This window comes from Alligator sinensis, unplaced genomic scaffold (assembly GCF_000455745.1).
Source record: "Alligator sinensis unplaced genomic scaffold, ASM45574v1 scaffold487_1, whole genome shotgun sequence".
Taxonomy (NCBI): Eukaryota; Metazoa; Chordata; order Crocodylia; family Alligatoridae; genus Alligator; species Alligator sinensis.
The window spans coordinates 1,548,336-1,563,747 of record NW_005842301.1 but is presented as its reverse complement, the minus strand read 5'-3'; the positions used below and the strand labels follow the sequence as shown (position 1 = coordinate 1,563,747).

Genomic DNA, 15,412 nt, shown 5'->3' with positions numbered 1-15,412 from the left:
GTAGGGAAGAGCAAGTAAGGTCACCCAGTGAGTCGGCCCAGGACTTTGGCCTAGCTCTCAAACAATTAGCCATAAAGGCCTTCCTGCAGTTTAGCTCAGACGTACATGACACACTGGCCCGAGACCATTTCATCCAACATGCCTGCAGTGGGGAGGCAAAGGCGCAGCGTTGGCTAGAAAGACCCCAGAGCCTGGAGGCAGCCATACACCTTGCCACTAACTTGGAGCTGGCAGAGAGGATACAGGGCCCGACTCCCAAAGGCAATAAGCCCAGAGTACATGTACATACGAGAGGAGATGAGCCAGCAGCGAACACCCTGACCCCAGAACTGTCAGTCCTGCAAGCAATAATGGAGACTATGCAGAACCTTGAGGGTGGAATGGACAAACTCCACGAAGCTCTGGAAAGTCAGGGCCCAAGCAGATGTGGCAGTGGGGGCCTGCCTGGAACACAGCAACTGGAGTTACGACAAGAAACTGCTGGTAGGTGCTGGCACTGTGGTGACCATGACCATTTCTGGAGGGACTGTCCAGAGAGAAGGTGGTGTCCCAGGCAGGGAAACTGAGGCAGGCAGTGGAGAAGGGCCCATCCACTGCTGATACAACCTGAGACCCACAAGAGGATCTAGTAGTCATTAAGTCTGCTGGTTTGGGGTATTACCTGGAAGGAAAGCTAGGAAGGGTCCCTTGCCAATTTCTCCTAGATTCAGGTGCCCAGGTATCCCTTGTATATCACCAAGTATGGGCACAAGCTACAACCGGGATACAAAGTGGCCTACGACCCTGTAGTCTAGTAGTCAAGGCAGCTAATGGGAAAACACTCCCAATACTGGGGGAGTGGGGTACAACCATCTACTTCCAAGACCTGTGGCTTCCATGCACGTTCCTTGTATTGGAAGATGCCAGGCAAAATGCCTTTTTGGGAATTGACTTGGTAGAACAATTCAAAGTCACCATAAACTTTGCTGACTGTTCCTTTTCCTTGCTGGGCTGATGTTTTCCCCTGTACATTACAGATAGTCAAAATGAAGTGTGTGACGTGGCAGTGGAGGAGAGTTGGATAGTACCTCCTAGAAGTGAAATGATGATCATGGGCAGATTGAAGGGATGGTGCCACAAGGATGAGGAGGGTTTGTTTGAACCGAAGCCTAACAAGGAATTGGGGCTCCTAGTGGGAACTGCAATGGTTAAGAGCCACTGGGGTGAAATTCCAGTATGCATAGCCAATATGTCAGCAGAGCCTCAGGTTGCATATCAGGGTACTGTAATTGGGACATTTGAAACTGGCATAGCTGTCCTGCAAGGAGACCCTGCGACTCAGTGGTCAGCTGCTATATGAGCACTGAGTGTGGACAAAAACTATCACCGTGGGGAGCCAGATGAGAACCTCCAGTGGACTGCAGGATGACTGAAGTGTGAGTTCAAGCTAAACCATCATGGCCTGGAACCAGAACAAGAAGAGGCAGTGCAAGAGGTGCTACTGGAGTATGCCAGCGTATTCAGCCTGGGGGACCATGATCTAGGCCGGACAGGTTTAACAAAGCGCTGGATTGACATGAGCAGTGCCAGACCCATCAAACAGGGGCCCTGAAGGGTACCCATTTATTTCCAGTGAGAATTTGACCAGCAACTACAAGAGATGAAGGAAAGGGGTTATCAGGCCCTCTGCCAACCCATAGGCTGCCCCCGTGGTGCTTGTGAGGAAGAAAGGTGGTGACATGCGGGTTTGTGTGGATTACTGCAAACTGAATAACGTTACTGTTAAGGATGCCTACCTCAAATTGATGATACACTGAACCTCCTGGCCAGAGCCTGATGGTTCTCCACCTTTGACCTAGCTAGTTGGTACTGGCAGGTGAAAGTACACCTGGAAGACAGAGCTAAGACAGCCTTCTACACCAAGAAGGGGCTTTTTGAGTTTAACATTATGCCCTTTGGGTTGTGCAATGCTCCTGGTACATTTCAGACACTGATGGATATCATATTAGCAGATTTACAAGGGACCTCCTGCTTGGTCTACCTGGATGATATCGTCATAATAGGATGAACTTTTCAGAAGCACCTGCAGAAACTGAAAGCTGTACTCGAGAGGCTGAGAGAGGCCAATCTGAAGATTAAGCCCACCAAGTATCAGCTGTTCTGCAGGGAAGTGAATTTTATGGGACATGCGATCTCCACAGAGTGGGTAGGCCCAGACCCAGGGAAGGCGGAGACCATTAAGACTTGGCCAGTACCCCGAAATGTGAAAGAATTGTGCAGCTTTTTGGGTCTAGCCTCCTACTACAGGAGATTTGTGGCGGGTTTTGCTACCATTGCAAGCCCCTTGCATAAACTCTCTGATAAGGCAAAGTTCATGTGGACAAGGGAATGCCAAGATGCCTTCCAGGAGCTCAAGCAAAGGTTAATGTCATCCCCTGTTCTAGCATACCCTGGCCCTCAGTTACCTTTCGTGATGGATACTCATGCAAGTGATGTGGGCATTGGAGCTGTGTCGTCAGAAGTTGAAGAAGGAGAAGAAAGGGTAATAGCCTACGCCAGCCAAACCCTAAACAAAGCTGAATGCTAATATGTATCCACCAGAAAGGAATTGCTTTCCATAGTGGCATTAACAAAGCACTTCCGACACTTCCTCCTGGGAAGGCACTTCACGCTAAGAACAGACCATAGCTCTCTCCAGTGACTGCACAATTTTCAACAACCCGAAGGACAACTGGCCAGGTGGCTAGAATGGCTAGTGGAGTTCAACTACCATATACTGCGTTGCCCAGGGCAACAGCACCAGAATGCTGATGTGTGATCCCGTAGGCCTCACCTGGTAGAGAGTCGACTGGAGGGTGAGGCAGTGGGGATACAGACACTATCAATAGCAGAGGTAGCCAAGAGCGAAGCACAGGAGCAGCCAGAAGTGTCCAACTACCAGGTGGGACATCACCCCAAGGGGCAGCCATCAAACGCTAATGTTTTGTTCTGTGGACCCATCACAATGGAAGGCGACCCTGGAGCAGCCACAGTGGCCCTACAACCACTACCAACCACTGGGACAGCCAAGAGTGAACCAGCCCCAGATGTGAGGGAAGATTGGTGGGAAAAACAACAGAAGGATGCTGACATCAAACAACTGACACGGTGGAAGGAACATGAGAGCAAGGAGTTTCCTGAAGAGGGGCAATATCATCCCTACTTAAAGCAATACCAGGCAGTGTGGCCTGAACTAAGCATTAGGCAAGGAGTCCGAGTGCAAAAGCTTCCCAGGTCTGCCCAAGGACCTGAGTGCACCCAGCTAGTGGTGCCAGAACAGGAGATACTGACAATCCTGCAAGACCTGCATGATTCTAATACCAGAGGACATCTGGGCATAGAGAAGGTCTCTTGTAAAGTCCAGGTCTGGTATTTCTGGTTAGGCTAGAGGCAATCTGTAGTGGACTGGTGCAGATCATGTGAAATGTGTGGCATGTGCAAAGGGGCGAGAAGTAATACCAGAGTCCCCGTGGTTTCCACGCAGGCTAGATGACCCCTGGAGAAGATAGCCATGGATATCCTGGGCCCCCTTCCCACTACACCATGTGGAAACAAGTATGTCTTGGTAGTGGCTGACTACTTCTCCAAGAGGGTGGAAGCCTATCCCCTCTCTGATCAGGAGGCCCAGACGGTGGCAAAGATTTTCATCGAGAAATTTGTGCGCTGCCATGATACACCTCAATCCCTCCATGCCAACCAGGGGAGAAATTTTGAATAGCAACTATTCAATCACATATGCAACCTTTTGGAGATTAATAACAACTGCACCACTCCCTATCACCCCCAGAGAGCTATCTGGCATACCAAGTAGCCTGGAGGTGGGGATAGAGTCTAAGAGAGGCTGAAGGTCCCTTTGATGTGGGGGACATCACTGCTAAAAGAGGATGGGAGTTCAATTAACATGCAGGCTGTTATGAAGGAGGTTGAAGTACAACCTCTGGATGGGAGGAATCCCATAAGGGGGTTGGAGTAAGTTGGACCAGTGACAGGGGGCATGTGAGGAGTTGGAGGCTTCAACAGTGTGCCCCAGGAGCGGGGAGCCCAGGGAGAACATCCAGGAGCCTAGAAGGGTGAGGAAAGACCAGGGCAGGTAGGCCTACAGTTGGTTCTGGGGAAAGACCTAAACTATACCCTGCTGGGGAGGATGGTGTGGTGAGGCTGCTAGTGTCAGGGCAGTCCTCAGGAAATGCCACACCAGTGCTTCTCTAGTGAACAGCTAACATGGGGTGCCATAAAGCTTCAGCCCCTGCTGCCTTGCAGGTGACCCTGCGGAGGAGAAAGGCTAAGGGAGCACACCTTGTCAGAAAAGCAACAGGCTTAGGCAACAACAGGGAGGGCCTGAGGCCCAGAGCCTGAGAGTGAGACTTGGGCAACAGCACAGGGGCCAGGAGGGTCCAATGCCTGAGCAAGTGAGACCTAGTGAGAGGCGTGAGGGAGAATGAGGTCCTGGTATGTCTGAAGATGCCTGAGGCCTGAGTTAGCTCCCAGGTGGACAAAGCCTTGGCTGGGATGATATATTTGGGAATAGTCCTGCTTTGAGTAGGAGGTTGGATTAGATGACCTCCTGAAGTCCCTTCCAAGCCTAACTTTATGATTCTGTAAGAAATGTAAAATATTCCTAAAATTAAAAATTATTGAGGACCCTGAAATAAAGTTACATCTGAACTCATGTGCTTTGCTTACCTTATTTGGGCCTGCTTTTGAACACTCTGCCTTAGCATGGCATCCTCCATTGTCCTCCAGACAGAGGTCAACTTCTGCATAAAGAGATCACAGCCAAATTACCAAAGTAACAAGTAATTAAAGAACCAAAAACATTATAGGGAAACAAGAAAGAGACATCTCTCTATGTGGAAGTACACTGCCATGGAGGCAACTCACTTCAGCAGTGACTTTGAGAGGATAGTAACAGAGGAACTAGAAATGGGTTCATTCAGCAGAACCCTTTTTGTCTTGAAAATTTGCTTGAAAAATCCTGTGTCATGAAAAACAATGTAGACATGTTGTTTAAATTTTACATCAGGGAGCAAAGAGGTTCTGAGTTCTTGTTCAAGGTCTATTCTGGTCTTGCTGTATTATCTCAAGCAACTCATACTGGGCATCTTCACATGTTTCAGGGGAGGCGGTGGTAGGGGGGTGCTTTAAAGTGGCTCTGAGAGCCACCCTAATTAAAGCACCCACAGTCTCTCATGTATAAGCATCCCTGCACTTCAAAATGGTGGCAGGGGTGCTCTAATTAAAGCTCATTCGAAAAGCTTTAATTAATGAGTCCCCACCATCACTTTGAAATGTAGGGATGCTGATACATGAGACACAGAGGCTGCCGCAGCATGATAATTAACAGGATCCAGCAAACTTGATTACTTGTATGGGAGCAGTAATCCCCCTGCACATATTGAGGCACCCTTTATCGCTGTGCGTATGTATATGTGCGTGTGTGTGTCTGTGTTGTGTGCGTGCATGGGTATGCGTGTGGGTATATGTGTGTGTGGGTGTATATGCGTGTTGGCATGCATGTGTAAGTACATGAGACTGTAGGTGCATGTGTGTGTGCACGCATGTGAGCATGTGCATGTACGCATATGCATGTGTGTGCACATGTGTGAGCATGCACGCTGCATGTGTGCACATGTGCGCATGTGAGTGTGTATACGTATCTGTGTGTATGCATGTGCACATGTGTGAGCAAGCTATTTGAATTTGTCCAGTGATATAAAAGCTAAATAGTAGTATTTTCCACATAGTGATCGGGGAGTTGGGGCTGGGTGGGGGGGTTCTGCCAGGAGGCCCCAGAGCCCCCACAGCTGCTGCTACTTCCGGTGTGTACAGGTGTATTTTTTTTTTTTAAGTGCTGGGGCTGGGGGACTGGGTGAGGGGCACTGGGGCCCTGTGGGGGGGCTGTGGCCCCTGTGGGGGGGCAGTCCGTGAGCTGTGAGGGGGGGGCTGCACCCTGCATGGGACAGAGGACCCACCCCTCCTGAGCAGCTGCCCCCCACAGTCCTCTCACGATCCACCCACACCTATCTACACACCCCACGGTCCCCCACATCCCCCGACTCCCCTTCCCTCCCCACTTCCGCAAACCCCACATCTCCCCAGCACACACTGTGTGCCCAGCTACCAGACAGGAGCTGTAGCTACAGGGCAGTTGTCCCCGCATCCTGGTGAGTGAAGGGGTCAGGGGGAGCTCTAACTGCTCTATGATAAGAAAGCCAAAGGCAAACAGCAAAACATATAGGTATTTAGAATTCATTTTACAGAGGCACTGGTAGGCTTCCAAATTGCTTTAACATTGTAGATATATCAATAAAATATTGCTCAACTGATCACTCTATATCTATATGTCTGTCTGTCTCTATATCTATAGCACTCTTTTGTTTTAATTGTGGAAGAGCATGGATTTCGGGGTACTTTACAGAGTGACTTTGGGATTTTTTTATCTGGAATTTTTCAGTTTTTAAACAGGGAACACCAGAATTCCTGCTAGTCAGGCAAGTGACAGTACCCAGGCAGAGGGGCCTTCTCAGAGCCAGCACCCAGGACCCAGATGGAGGTGGCTGACCTTCTGGCCACTTGGGGCCAGGAGGACATGCTTTGACAGTTCAAAGCAGGCCACCACACAGAGAACATCTTCTGGGCAATAGCTGCCCACAGGGCCAGGCAGGGGCACACATGGCAGTAGTGCCACAAAGGCCAACTGTGCAGCCAGAGGCCACTGGCAGCTGGCCCAGAGGGGCAGATACCTCTACTGTCCAGTCCCCATCCGGGTCTGGCAGGTGTGCAACCTTGGGGCCACATGCTGTCGCAGGTGGCAGCAGGTCACAGCCAGGCAGCAGCCCCCACAGTCAGACTGGTGCAGTGGGTAGAGGGTGCAGGGAACTCTCAGAGCTGCTTCAGCAGTCCATCTGGCACAAGGGGTAGTGTCCCCAGGTACCAATTGGCTGGGCCCCAGAAGCTCCTGTCTATTTGTCCATTCAAAATTGCCATGGGCTCTAAGGCCCACCCAGTAAACTAGTAGCACCCACTATATGGGAGCTAATGGACAAATGGAACAACTGATTTTGTGGGACAACTAAGGAAAAAAACAGGATAGGAGTGATGTGGGGGGGTTAGGGGGTGAAAATGTGAAAAGAAGTTCTCCAGAAGGGGACAACAAGCAGGGCCCCCCAGGCTGCATCCACTGGTCCTAAAATGCATCCAAGGAGCTGATGGACACCGCCCACTGGTGCTCTGCCTGGAAATGTGCTCGGATAAGTGAGAGGAAAGTGGCCCCGCAGTCTTCGAGCACCTTCCCAGCCAGAGCCTCCTTACTGGTCAAGTACAGGGCCCACTTGGCCAGGGCCAGGAGAAGGCTGACCAGGAGGTCCCAGGACTTGGTGGGGCCATGGATGGGGTGACCAAAAACAAAAAGGTAGGGGGTAAAATTCAACCAGAACCTCAGGAGGAGGTTCTGGAGGTGGAGGGGCTGCAGCCTGGCGCACTCAAGGGTCATGTGTGCGAGGGTCTCCCTCTGCCGGCAGAAGGGGCAGGAGACCAGGGTGTCTGTGAAGCTCGCCACATACACGCCTGTGGCAACAGCTCCATGGAGGAGCTGCCAGCTGAGGTCCCCAGTGGCACACGGGATGAGGGAAGGGTACAGACTCAGCCACTTGGTGTCTGGGTGGGATGCGAGGGCGGCATGATGGATCATGTGGCACACGAGCAGGTAGCAGTGGTGGCAATGGACGGTGGAAAAGCGGACCGGTCTGGTGTCCTCCAGCTGGGTCAGGTGGTGTAGTGCAGAGTGCCATGAGGCCGGGCGAGGCACTGGCCCCACTGCAAACTCTGGTGGGCTGGAGGACATGTGGGGGCGGTGACCGTCACCACACAGGACCTGGTCAACAAAGGCAAAGGCGTCGGATGGTAGGGCAGATTTCACTTCCTGGACCAGATGGCAGGTCACACATGCCGTGGGTAGACCCATGTGCCGGGCCAGCACAGCGGGGTCCACCCACTCCTGCCTATCATACTCCAGGAGGTCTCTGTTATAGGTGACACCAGCCAGGATCAGCCTCTGTCGCAACCAGGGCGCCTCTGCTTTCAGCACCTCCAGCTGGGGGTTCCAGAGGAAGGGAACGAACAGGTTGGTGCCCTGGGCAAGTGTTGCAGGTGACCTGGAGGCTGAGATCAGCTGCCAGGCCCAGAGGAGGTCCTGGTAGAACTTTGGCAGCCCTTGCAGGTCCTTTAGGGAGAAGCCCTGCAGGCTGAGGAGCTGCCAGTTGTATCGAGCCCCTGGAAGTGGCAGAGGAAGGCATGCCCCAGGTGGCCCCATGTTGCGTAGCAACACCATATGACACCATACAGCAGTCGCTGGAGGGCCTGAAGGCAGAACATCAGGACCTGGCTGTGCAGCCAAACCCGCAAGGGGAGGCTCAGAACCTCTGCAGTGACCCAGTGCCATCCTGGCCAGAAAAACTCCAGTGCCCATCTCTGAAGCCCTGCCAGGACCTCCCCAGAAGCTCCTGAGAGCGAGTGGCCCTGAGCTACTTGCCAGGGCAGTTTTTTGTACTGCTGGGGCCAGCACAGGGCAGATTTTTATACTGCTAGGGTCACCACAGGGGCTGGCCCCAGCCTCTAGCTCCCCATGGTTGCAGATCTGGGAGAAGCCAGGCAGAGTTATTTTGCCCCAAGTGGCACAATTTACCCCACACCAAAGTGCATGTCCGGGCATATGCTCTGAGGGAAAAAGCCCTGGCTTAAATTTGCACCACTTCTATTTGAGCTGCTGCGAGTGAATGTGCTTGCATGTGTGGATGTGCCCTGATCGTCTATTAACCCTTAAATTGAATTGAAATTTGATTATAATTGTGTGATGCGAATCAGTTAACAGTTTAGAAAATGGTAAGCACATCCATAAATGGCAAGCCAAAGACACTGTGTGTTGGATCCAACACTCAATCCCAGCATGCAGAGCCAAGAGTGGGCAATGCTGCCCCCCCTTGGAGTCAATCCTAGCATGAGAGGGATGGGACAGGGAGGTACCAGACGCCCAGGGCCCAATCCTGGTATAAGGGGCAGGGAAGGGGTGGTGCTGGACCCCAGGGCCTGCTCTGGCCCACAGATGACTCAAACCTGGTTCTGTGCCACCCATCTGGCTTGCAGAGCCAAAAGGTTGAGCACCACTGTAATAGAGTAATTCAACCCCATCTGTTAATGAACTGTGCAATAAAGCAACGAACTACTCACCCAGACAGAGTGTCCCATCTCCAGCGTAGCCTGCCTTACAAGAACAGACCTTTTCTCCAGGTGAGACTTTAGTACATGTTGCGTGTATTGAGCAACCACCATTATCAAAAGTACATGGATTTATTTCTGTAACCAAAACCAATGGAAATATCATTATGGAACTCATATGGAAGATGATAATTTATTAGTATAGTCATTTGATTTGCTAACAATTTTTGCTTTGAAGCATGAAGCTCTATTCAAGTTTTCTGTTCTATGTAAATAGCTACAAATTATATCAGAAAAATCAGCAGCATGCTTCATTAAATTTAAGCATTTTTTCTAATGAGGTCAAAACTAAAGTTGAGCTATGGCACTTGCTACCATCAATATTTGATGAGCATGGAATTATTATTTTAAGTGTATGCTCTAAATAATTGAAAATTATATCAGGAAAAGAAACAACATGATTCTGTTATAAGATAACATTTTAAAATCTTTTTGATACCCTGTGGATTATTTGTTTACCTCTAAGTCACATAGGATCTCACTGAAATTGGGGAATATAGAATGGAAGGTATTCTTGTTTCACTAGTAATTATTGAGCAATGCAGCATTTCCATGAAATAGTCAACAAATAATAGAGGAACAAGGTTTTGTAAAATTTAAGTATATACACTTTATTGACCTGACATCTGTTTAGTGCCTATCATATGTGATATTATTTGGAACTAGTAGTGCTATTTCATATGCATGCTCTTTGCCCAGTTGAATAATAAGAATGGCACCTCCTGCAAGTTTCTGCCCATGTTAAAGGCAGTAGGAATTTAGTTTGCACAAAATGATAATTACATTGGCATAAAATGCCCTCAGTAATACTTTGTTGCAATATTTCACAAAAAGTACAAATATTACAATCTGAAAAGAAGAATTGTGTGATCATTTATTTGTTTTACCTCTTTGGGTAAATACATCAAATGTGTTTGCTGGAAATACCTGTACAATGGGTTCCATTTCCAGTGTATCCAGCAGAGCAGGAGCAAATAGGCAGGGATTCTACAGAATCATTAATGCAACTGAAATGACCACGGAAAAGAATAAGCAATTAATCCACTTTTAAATCACTCTTGGCTAGCAATAGCTTCAGGAATATTGTATGTTAAATAAAGTTGCTATGGCAGCTGAATACTATGCTAAGAGTAAAATAATCTATAAGGTAAGAAGGAAACATCAAGTAGGTAAGCATTTCTTTACTCTGTCAAAAGCCAAGCCAAATACTTCATGCAAAGACTAACAGTTACATGGAAGAATCCTGTGCTTAGTACAAGAACCATAAAGCAGTTTTGAAAAACAGTGCATATGCCTACAGACATAATGTATTCTAGTGCCCGCTTTCATTACACTACATCAGAGAGACAATGAAAGTATGGGGGATTTAATAGATCAGGTGATTCACAATAGGATATAGACCTTTTTGTCTCTAGGTCACCATTATTATCCTGTTCCAGGTCTAGTGGCATAAATGAAATGGGTTAGTGCTTCAGCTCAATACTAAGTTTGCCAACAGATGTCCATCTTATGGTATCAGTGGACACAACAGTTACTCCAAAGTATGTTACGTTGTGAACAAATAACACATCAGTTACTCTTTAATAATTCATCTGGGGCACATGTTTACCCAATTTTAAATGCAAGATAGCTTACCAGTCAATGAAAAGGGGATGTATTTTAAAATTAATATGCACTACAAATGAAGAATGATTTATCCAAGGAACAGTCTGGCTTCTAATGTCACTCTATTAATTTAAAAAAGCAGTTTGCTGCTGCAAAATTAGTTTAAAACTTGCAGCAATTAGTTTTGTAGGTGCTTAATTAATAAGAAGGTACTGGCCTGCACATCAATCTTCTACTATTTTGCATACATAAAAGTCAATGCTTTTTATATAAAAAGTCACAAACACATTCTATTCTTGAAATGTCTCTAGCCACTTGTTTATACTTACTTGGCCATTTGATGGCAAGTGTTATTACATAAATCAATCCCAATGCCTACAAGAGAAAAATTAACAGTTTTACTCTCCATAGTAGATATACCATATCTGTGAACTAGGATAAATGCACTTAAAAAGACTCATCCTCATTATTTAGGTGTCCTGATTTATCAAGGAGGAACTTCACACCCATGAAGGGTCTTCTCAAGGCAGGTCTATCCTATTAGTTCCTAAAATAGGGCTCAAAATCTGTGCTTCCCAACCAGATGGGATACAGAGTTTTAACACAGTCCCAGCACATAGGGACTCAGGAATTGGGCTGCTACAGTCCAAACCTTGGGTCCCCATGTGCTGGGACCTTTAAAACCCCAGTTGGGGTTTTGACTATCAGATTATTGTTGGCTGAGGCCAGGGACCTGCCTGGGGACAGTTTCAGATCCTCATTTATCTGCAGACACCAGCTCTACCAGAACAGTAGAAGGTTCACATGCCTTGAGCAATGCCTTTATGAAAGTTATAGGATGTACCTATCTGATTTTTGTGTTTAAAAGATTTGCAGGTTTCCCTGGATGGTGCTGTTCTAAACACAGATAATCCACTGCCTTGGTAAAATACTTGATGGATATGTTTAGACTAAAGTGACATCATGCCTTCATCAGGGTGTCCCTTGGCCATCCCCCTCCTGCTTGTATGCTCCCTGCTTGGAAGTATGTCTTCTCAAGTACATCAGAGAGTGAGGACTCAAGAATGGCTGCTGAAGACACATTGGAGCACTCTCACTAGTGTATTTCTGGGTCTGGAGCAAGTGAGCAGGAGTGAGTAGACAGCAGGGTGGATAAAAATCAATGATTTTTTTTTTAAACTAAAAAAATTGGATTTTTAAAAATTTAAATCGGATTTTAAAAAATTTAAATCATCAATAATATACTAAATTTCTCTCTCACTTAAAAAATAACAGTTGCAATTAAATCCTATCACAAACATGCTAAACCTACACTTACTGTCTCATAACAATGAATTAATGGTGCTGTCACACTCACACACATTGAGTTACCTACCAATCAAGCATGGACATTCATTTCAGGTTTTCATCTCATGAAAATGGCTTTAGCCTGTCTGTCCAGGCTAACTACCAGCTCTTGCTTCTTGAAAGTTCTGGGCTTTCAGTTTCTGTTTCTCAGCAGACTAAAGTTACACGTGCAAAGACACAGGCTGGATAGGATTGTTGTTGTTCTGTGCTAATGTGATGGTGGAGCTGGGCCAAGCAAGGCAGAGGAATTAGTTAAGATACTGTCTTAAAGACAGAGAGAGAATATAGGAAAGGATGGAGGCAGAGTAGAAAGGAACAGTGGAGTGGACTGGACAGAAAAAGAGAAGACATTATTCAGTAGTACACACACAGCTTCCTATATTCCCCACATTTTTGCCACAGAAAAACTGTCATGGCTTCTGGGCATAAGAGAGACCCTATCTGGGAATATTTTGAAGAAATTCCTTCCCTGGGTAAAAAGGGAAAACGTGTCAAATGTAAGCAGTGCAAGAAGGAGATGCAGGGCCTTGTTGCAAGAATGAAACATCATAATGAAAACTGCTTATTGGGAGAAAATGATGTGGATGAAGATGTGGATACGTCTGAGAACAATGTGCATCAACTGGTTAGTAAATTAAATAATTCACTTTTCAATGCATCAATCTTCAAGACTCTCTCTATGCCTTTTAGTATAAGTGTGACTTCACAAGCAAATTCCCAAGCTGTTTGCTATGTTGGATGTTGCTAGAAAAAAAAAAGTTTAGCTTAGCTAATCCTTATGGTTTGTTTAATTAGTTAACTAGGTTTAGAATCCATCACCCAAGTTTACAGTACAGAAAGCTGCAATAAGAGAAATCTGAAGTTGCCAGTTGCCACTGGGTGTCATTTTCTTATTTTATATTACATAATACATGCCCCTTATTTTGGAACATCATGGCCCCAGCCCGTAATGGTGATGCCATAATTATATTCCCCATTTTACTTCAGCATAAACTCAGTTTTCCCAAGGGAACTCCATCCTATACTTGTTTTTTCAAAAAACAGAAGTGCCAGTGAGTTCAATGGGGCTTACTCCAAAATTAAGTGCTCTCTAAGTACAGTCAGGCTTAGTTTTTTTGGTAATTTGGAATCAGATCTGCATCCATGCTGAAAAAAATGTAAACCATTAACTCAGAGGTGGGCAAAATATGGGCTGTGAGGCCGTTCTATCTGGCCTGCGGGGCCCCTAAAAAAAATTTCCAAAATTAGTATTTATTTGTCCTTGGTTTCTGTCAAAAATGACAGAAGCCAGGGGCAGTAGGACCCAGGGGAAGCCCCAGTGGGCTTGTGCAACAGCAGGGGCTGCCCCAGCATGGGCTTCTGGCCTGGGACCATGTGGCTGCACCGGTGCTGGAAACTCAGGTAAGGGGGTGAGGGGGGGAAGGACAGGGAAGGACCCCGGGCAGGGAAGGAGCTGGTGCTGAGCGCTGGGAAAAGCAGCCCCTCCCCAACCCCATGGCCAGCGCTCCCTGTTGCAGCCGCTCACAGCCCGTGCAGGGCTGTCCTGAGCAGGCACAGGCAGCCCCACACAGGCTGTGAGCAGCTGTAGTGTGGGGCACTGGCCGTGGGAGGGCCGCTTTTCCTCATGCTCAGCACCAGCTTGTAACCCACCCCCGTTGCCAGCCTGGGCCCTGCACTGGTTACAGGCTTGCCTGTTGGGGATGCACTGTGGCAGCAGCAGCTGCTCAGCGTGGAGGAAAGCGACCCCTGTGCTTGCTGCACCGGGCAGTGTTTGCTGCTGCTGCCTGCCCAGAGCTCACACACTGGGAAGCACAGAGGTGGCAGTGGCAGGCTGTCCTGAGCAGGTACAGGCAGCCCCACATGGGCTGCGAGCAGCTGCAGCAGGGAGTGCCAGCCACGGAGTGGGCGAGGGGCCGCTTTTCCCCACACTCAGCACCAGCTCCTCCCCTGCAGGCAAGCAGAGGGTCAGGGATGCACGCTGCCTGCTGCCTGTACCGCAGGGCTGAGGGGGCACTGGGAGTAAGCAGGTGTGGGAGTCAGTGGGAGCATGGGGCCTGCACCAGTGTCCCGGGGCCAGCACCGGTGGGGCCCAGAGCAGGGCAGCAGGAGTATAAGGTCCCAGTTGGCAGGGGCTCTATGGAGCTGCACCAGCTCCCCCCTCTCCCTGCTGGTGCAGCCCAGCCCAGCTCCACAGACCCCTGCCAGCCTGCGCCCCCCTCTGGTCCCCATGGGTGCTGGCCCTGAGACATTGGTCCCAAGATGGTGACCAGGGGGCGGGGCACCTGTCAAGAGGCGGGGCTACCCATGCGGCCCTCGACAGCTTGCCAAAACTGGGTAAGCGGCCCTCCACCCAAAATAAATTGCCTGCCCCTGGATTAACTGAATAATAGAGTGAAAAGAACTGAGGAGACTGACTATTCAAAAATCATTTTTGTTTCAGGATCCCATTTAAGCATAAGAGACTTTGACTGTTTATCTGCAACAACTTCAGTCATCCATTGGTGCTTTTAGCAGTAGTGCTGCAATTAAACGTATTTCAGACTACAAAGTATTAGTAGCAAGCAAAAGATTTCAATCATCCAGTGAAACCACCACCATGGATGGGTTTGTAGTAAGGACCAGTAAATACCAACAAGACACCATAGATGAAAAGATTGCTCAGTTCATTTATGCCACAAATTCTCCTTTTCACATTGTTAACAATAAACACTTCATTGACATGGCTGAGTCCTTACGACCAGGCTACACTCCACCTTGGCAGAGCAGACATTGGTGAAAGGTTACTAGATACAGTGTATGAGAAGAAACTTGCACAGTGTGCAAGAAATACTGAGGGGAAATTTGCCAGTTTAAGCCTTGATGGATGGAGCAATGTACACAATCATCCAGTAATATGTGCCTGTGTGAGAACAGAAGATGGGGTTGCATGTCTTTCAGAAACAATAGATAAACTGGGAAATGCCCACACAGTAAAATATTTAAAGAAGTGGCAGTGAAAGCAGTAATAAACTGTGTACAAAAATTCAACTGTCACATGCACAGTTTTGTCACAAACAATGCTGTAAATGTGGCAAAGATGAGAAGCTACTTACAAGATTCATAGATGTTAGGGTCGGAAGGGACCTCAGTAGATCATCGAGTCCGACCCCCTGCATAGGCAGGAAAGAGT

General features: G+C 48.0%; 1 protein-coding gene across 8 annotated transcripts in view; it reads right to left on the bottom strand.

Annotated features, from left to right (window-relative positions):
• STAB1 (stabilin 1) overlaps positions 1–15,412 on the bottom strand; it is a 231,239-nt gene that overhangs the window by 83,591 nt on the left and 132,236 nt on the right. For all 8 annotated transcript variants that reach the window (XM_025209654.1, XM_025209653.1, XM_025209656.1 and 5 more), the window contains 4 exons: positions 11,226–11,271; positions 10,219–10,298; positions 9,244–9,369; positions 4,702–4,775 (listed from right to left, as the gene is read on the bottom strand). In XM_025209654.1, the coding sequence (XP_025065439.1) occupies positions 4,702–4,775; positions 9,244–9,369; positions 10,219–10,298; positions 11,226–11,271 (326 nt within the window). The remainder of the gene's footprint in view (positions 1–4,701; positions 4,776–9,243; positions 9,370–10,218; positions 10,299–11,225; positions 11,272–15,412) is intronic.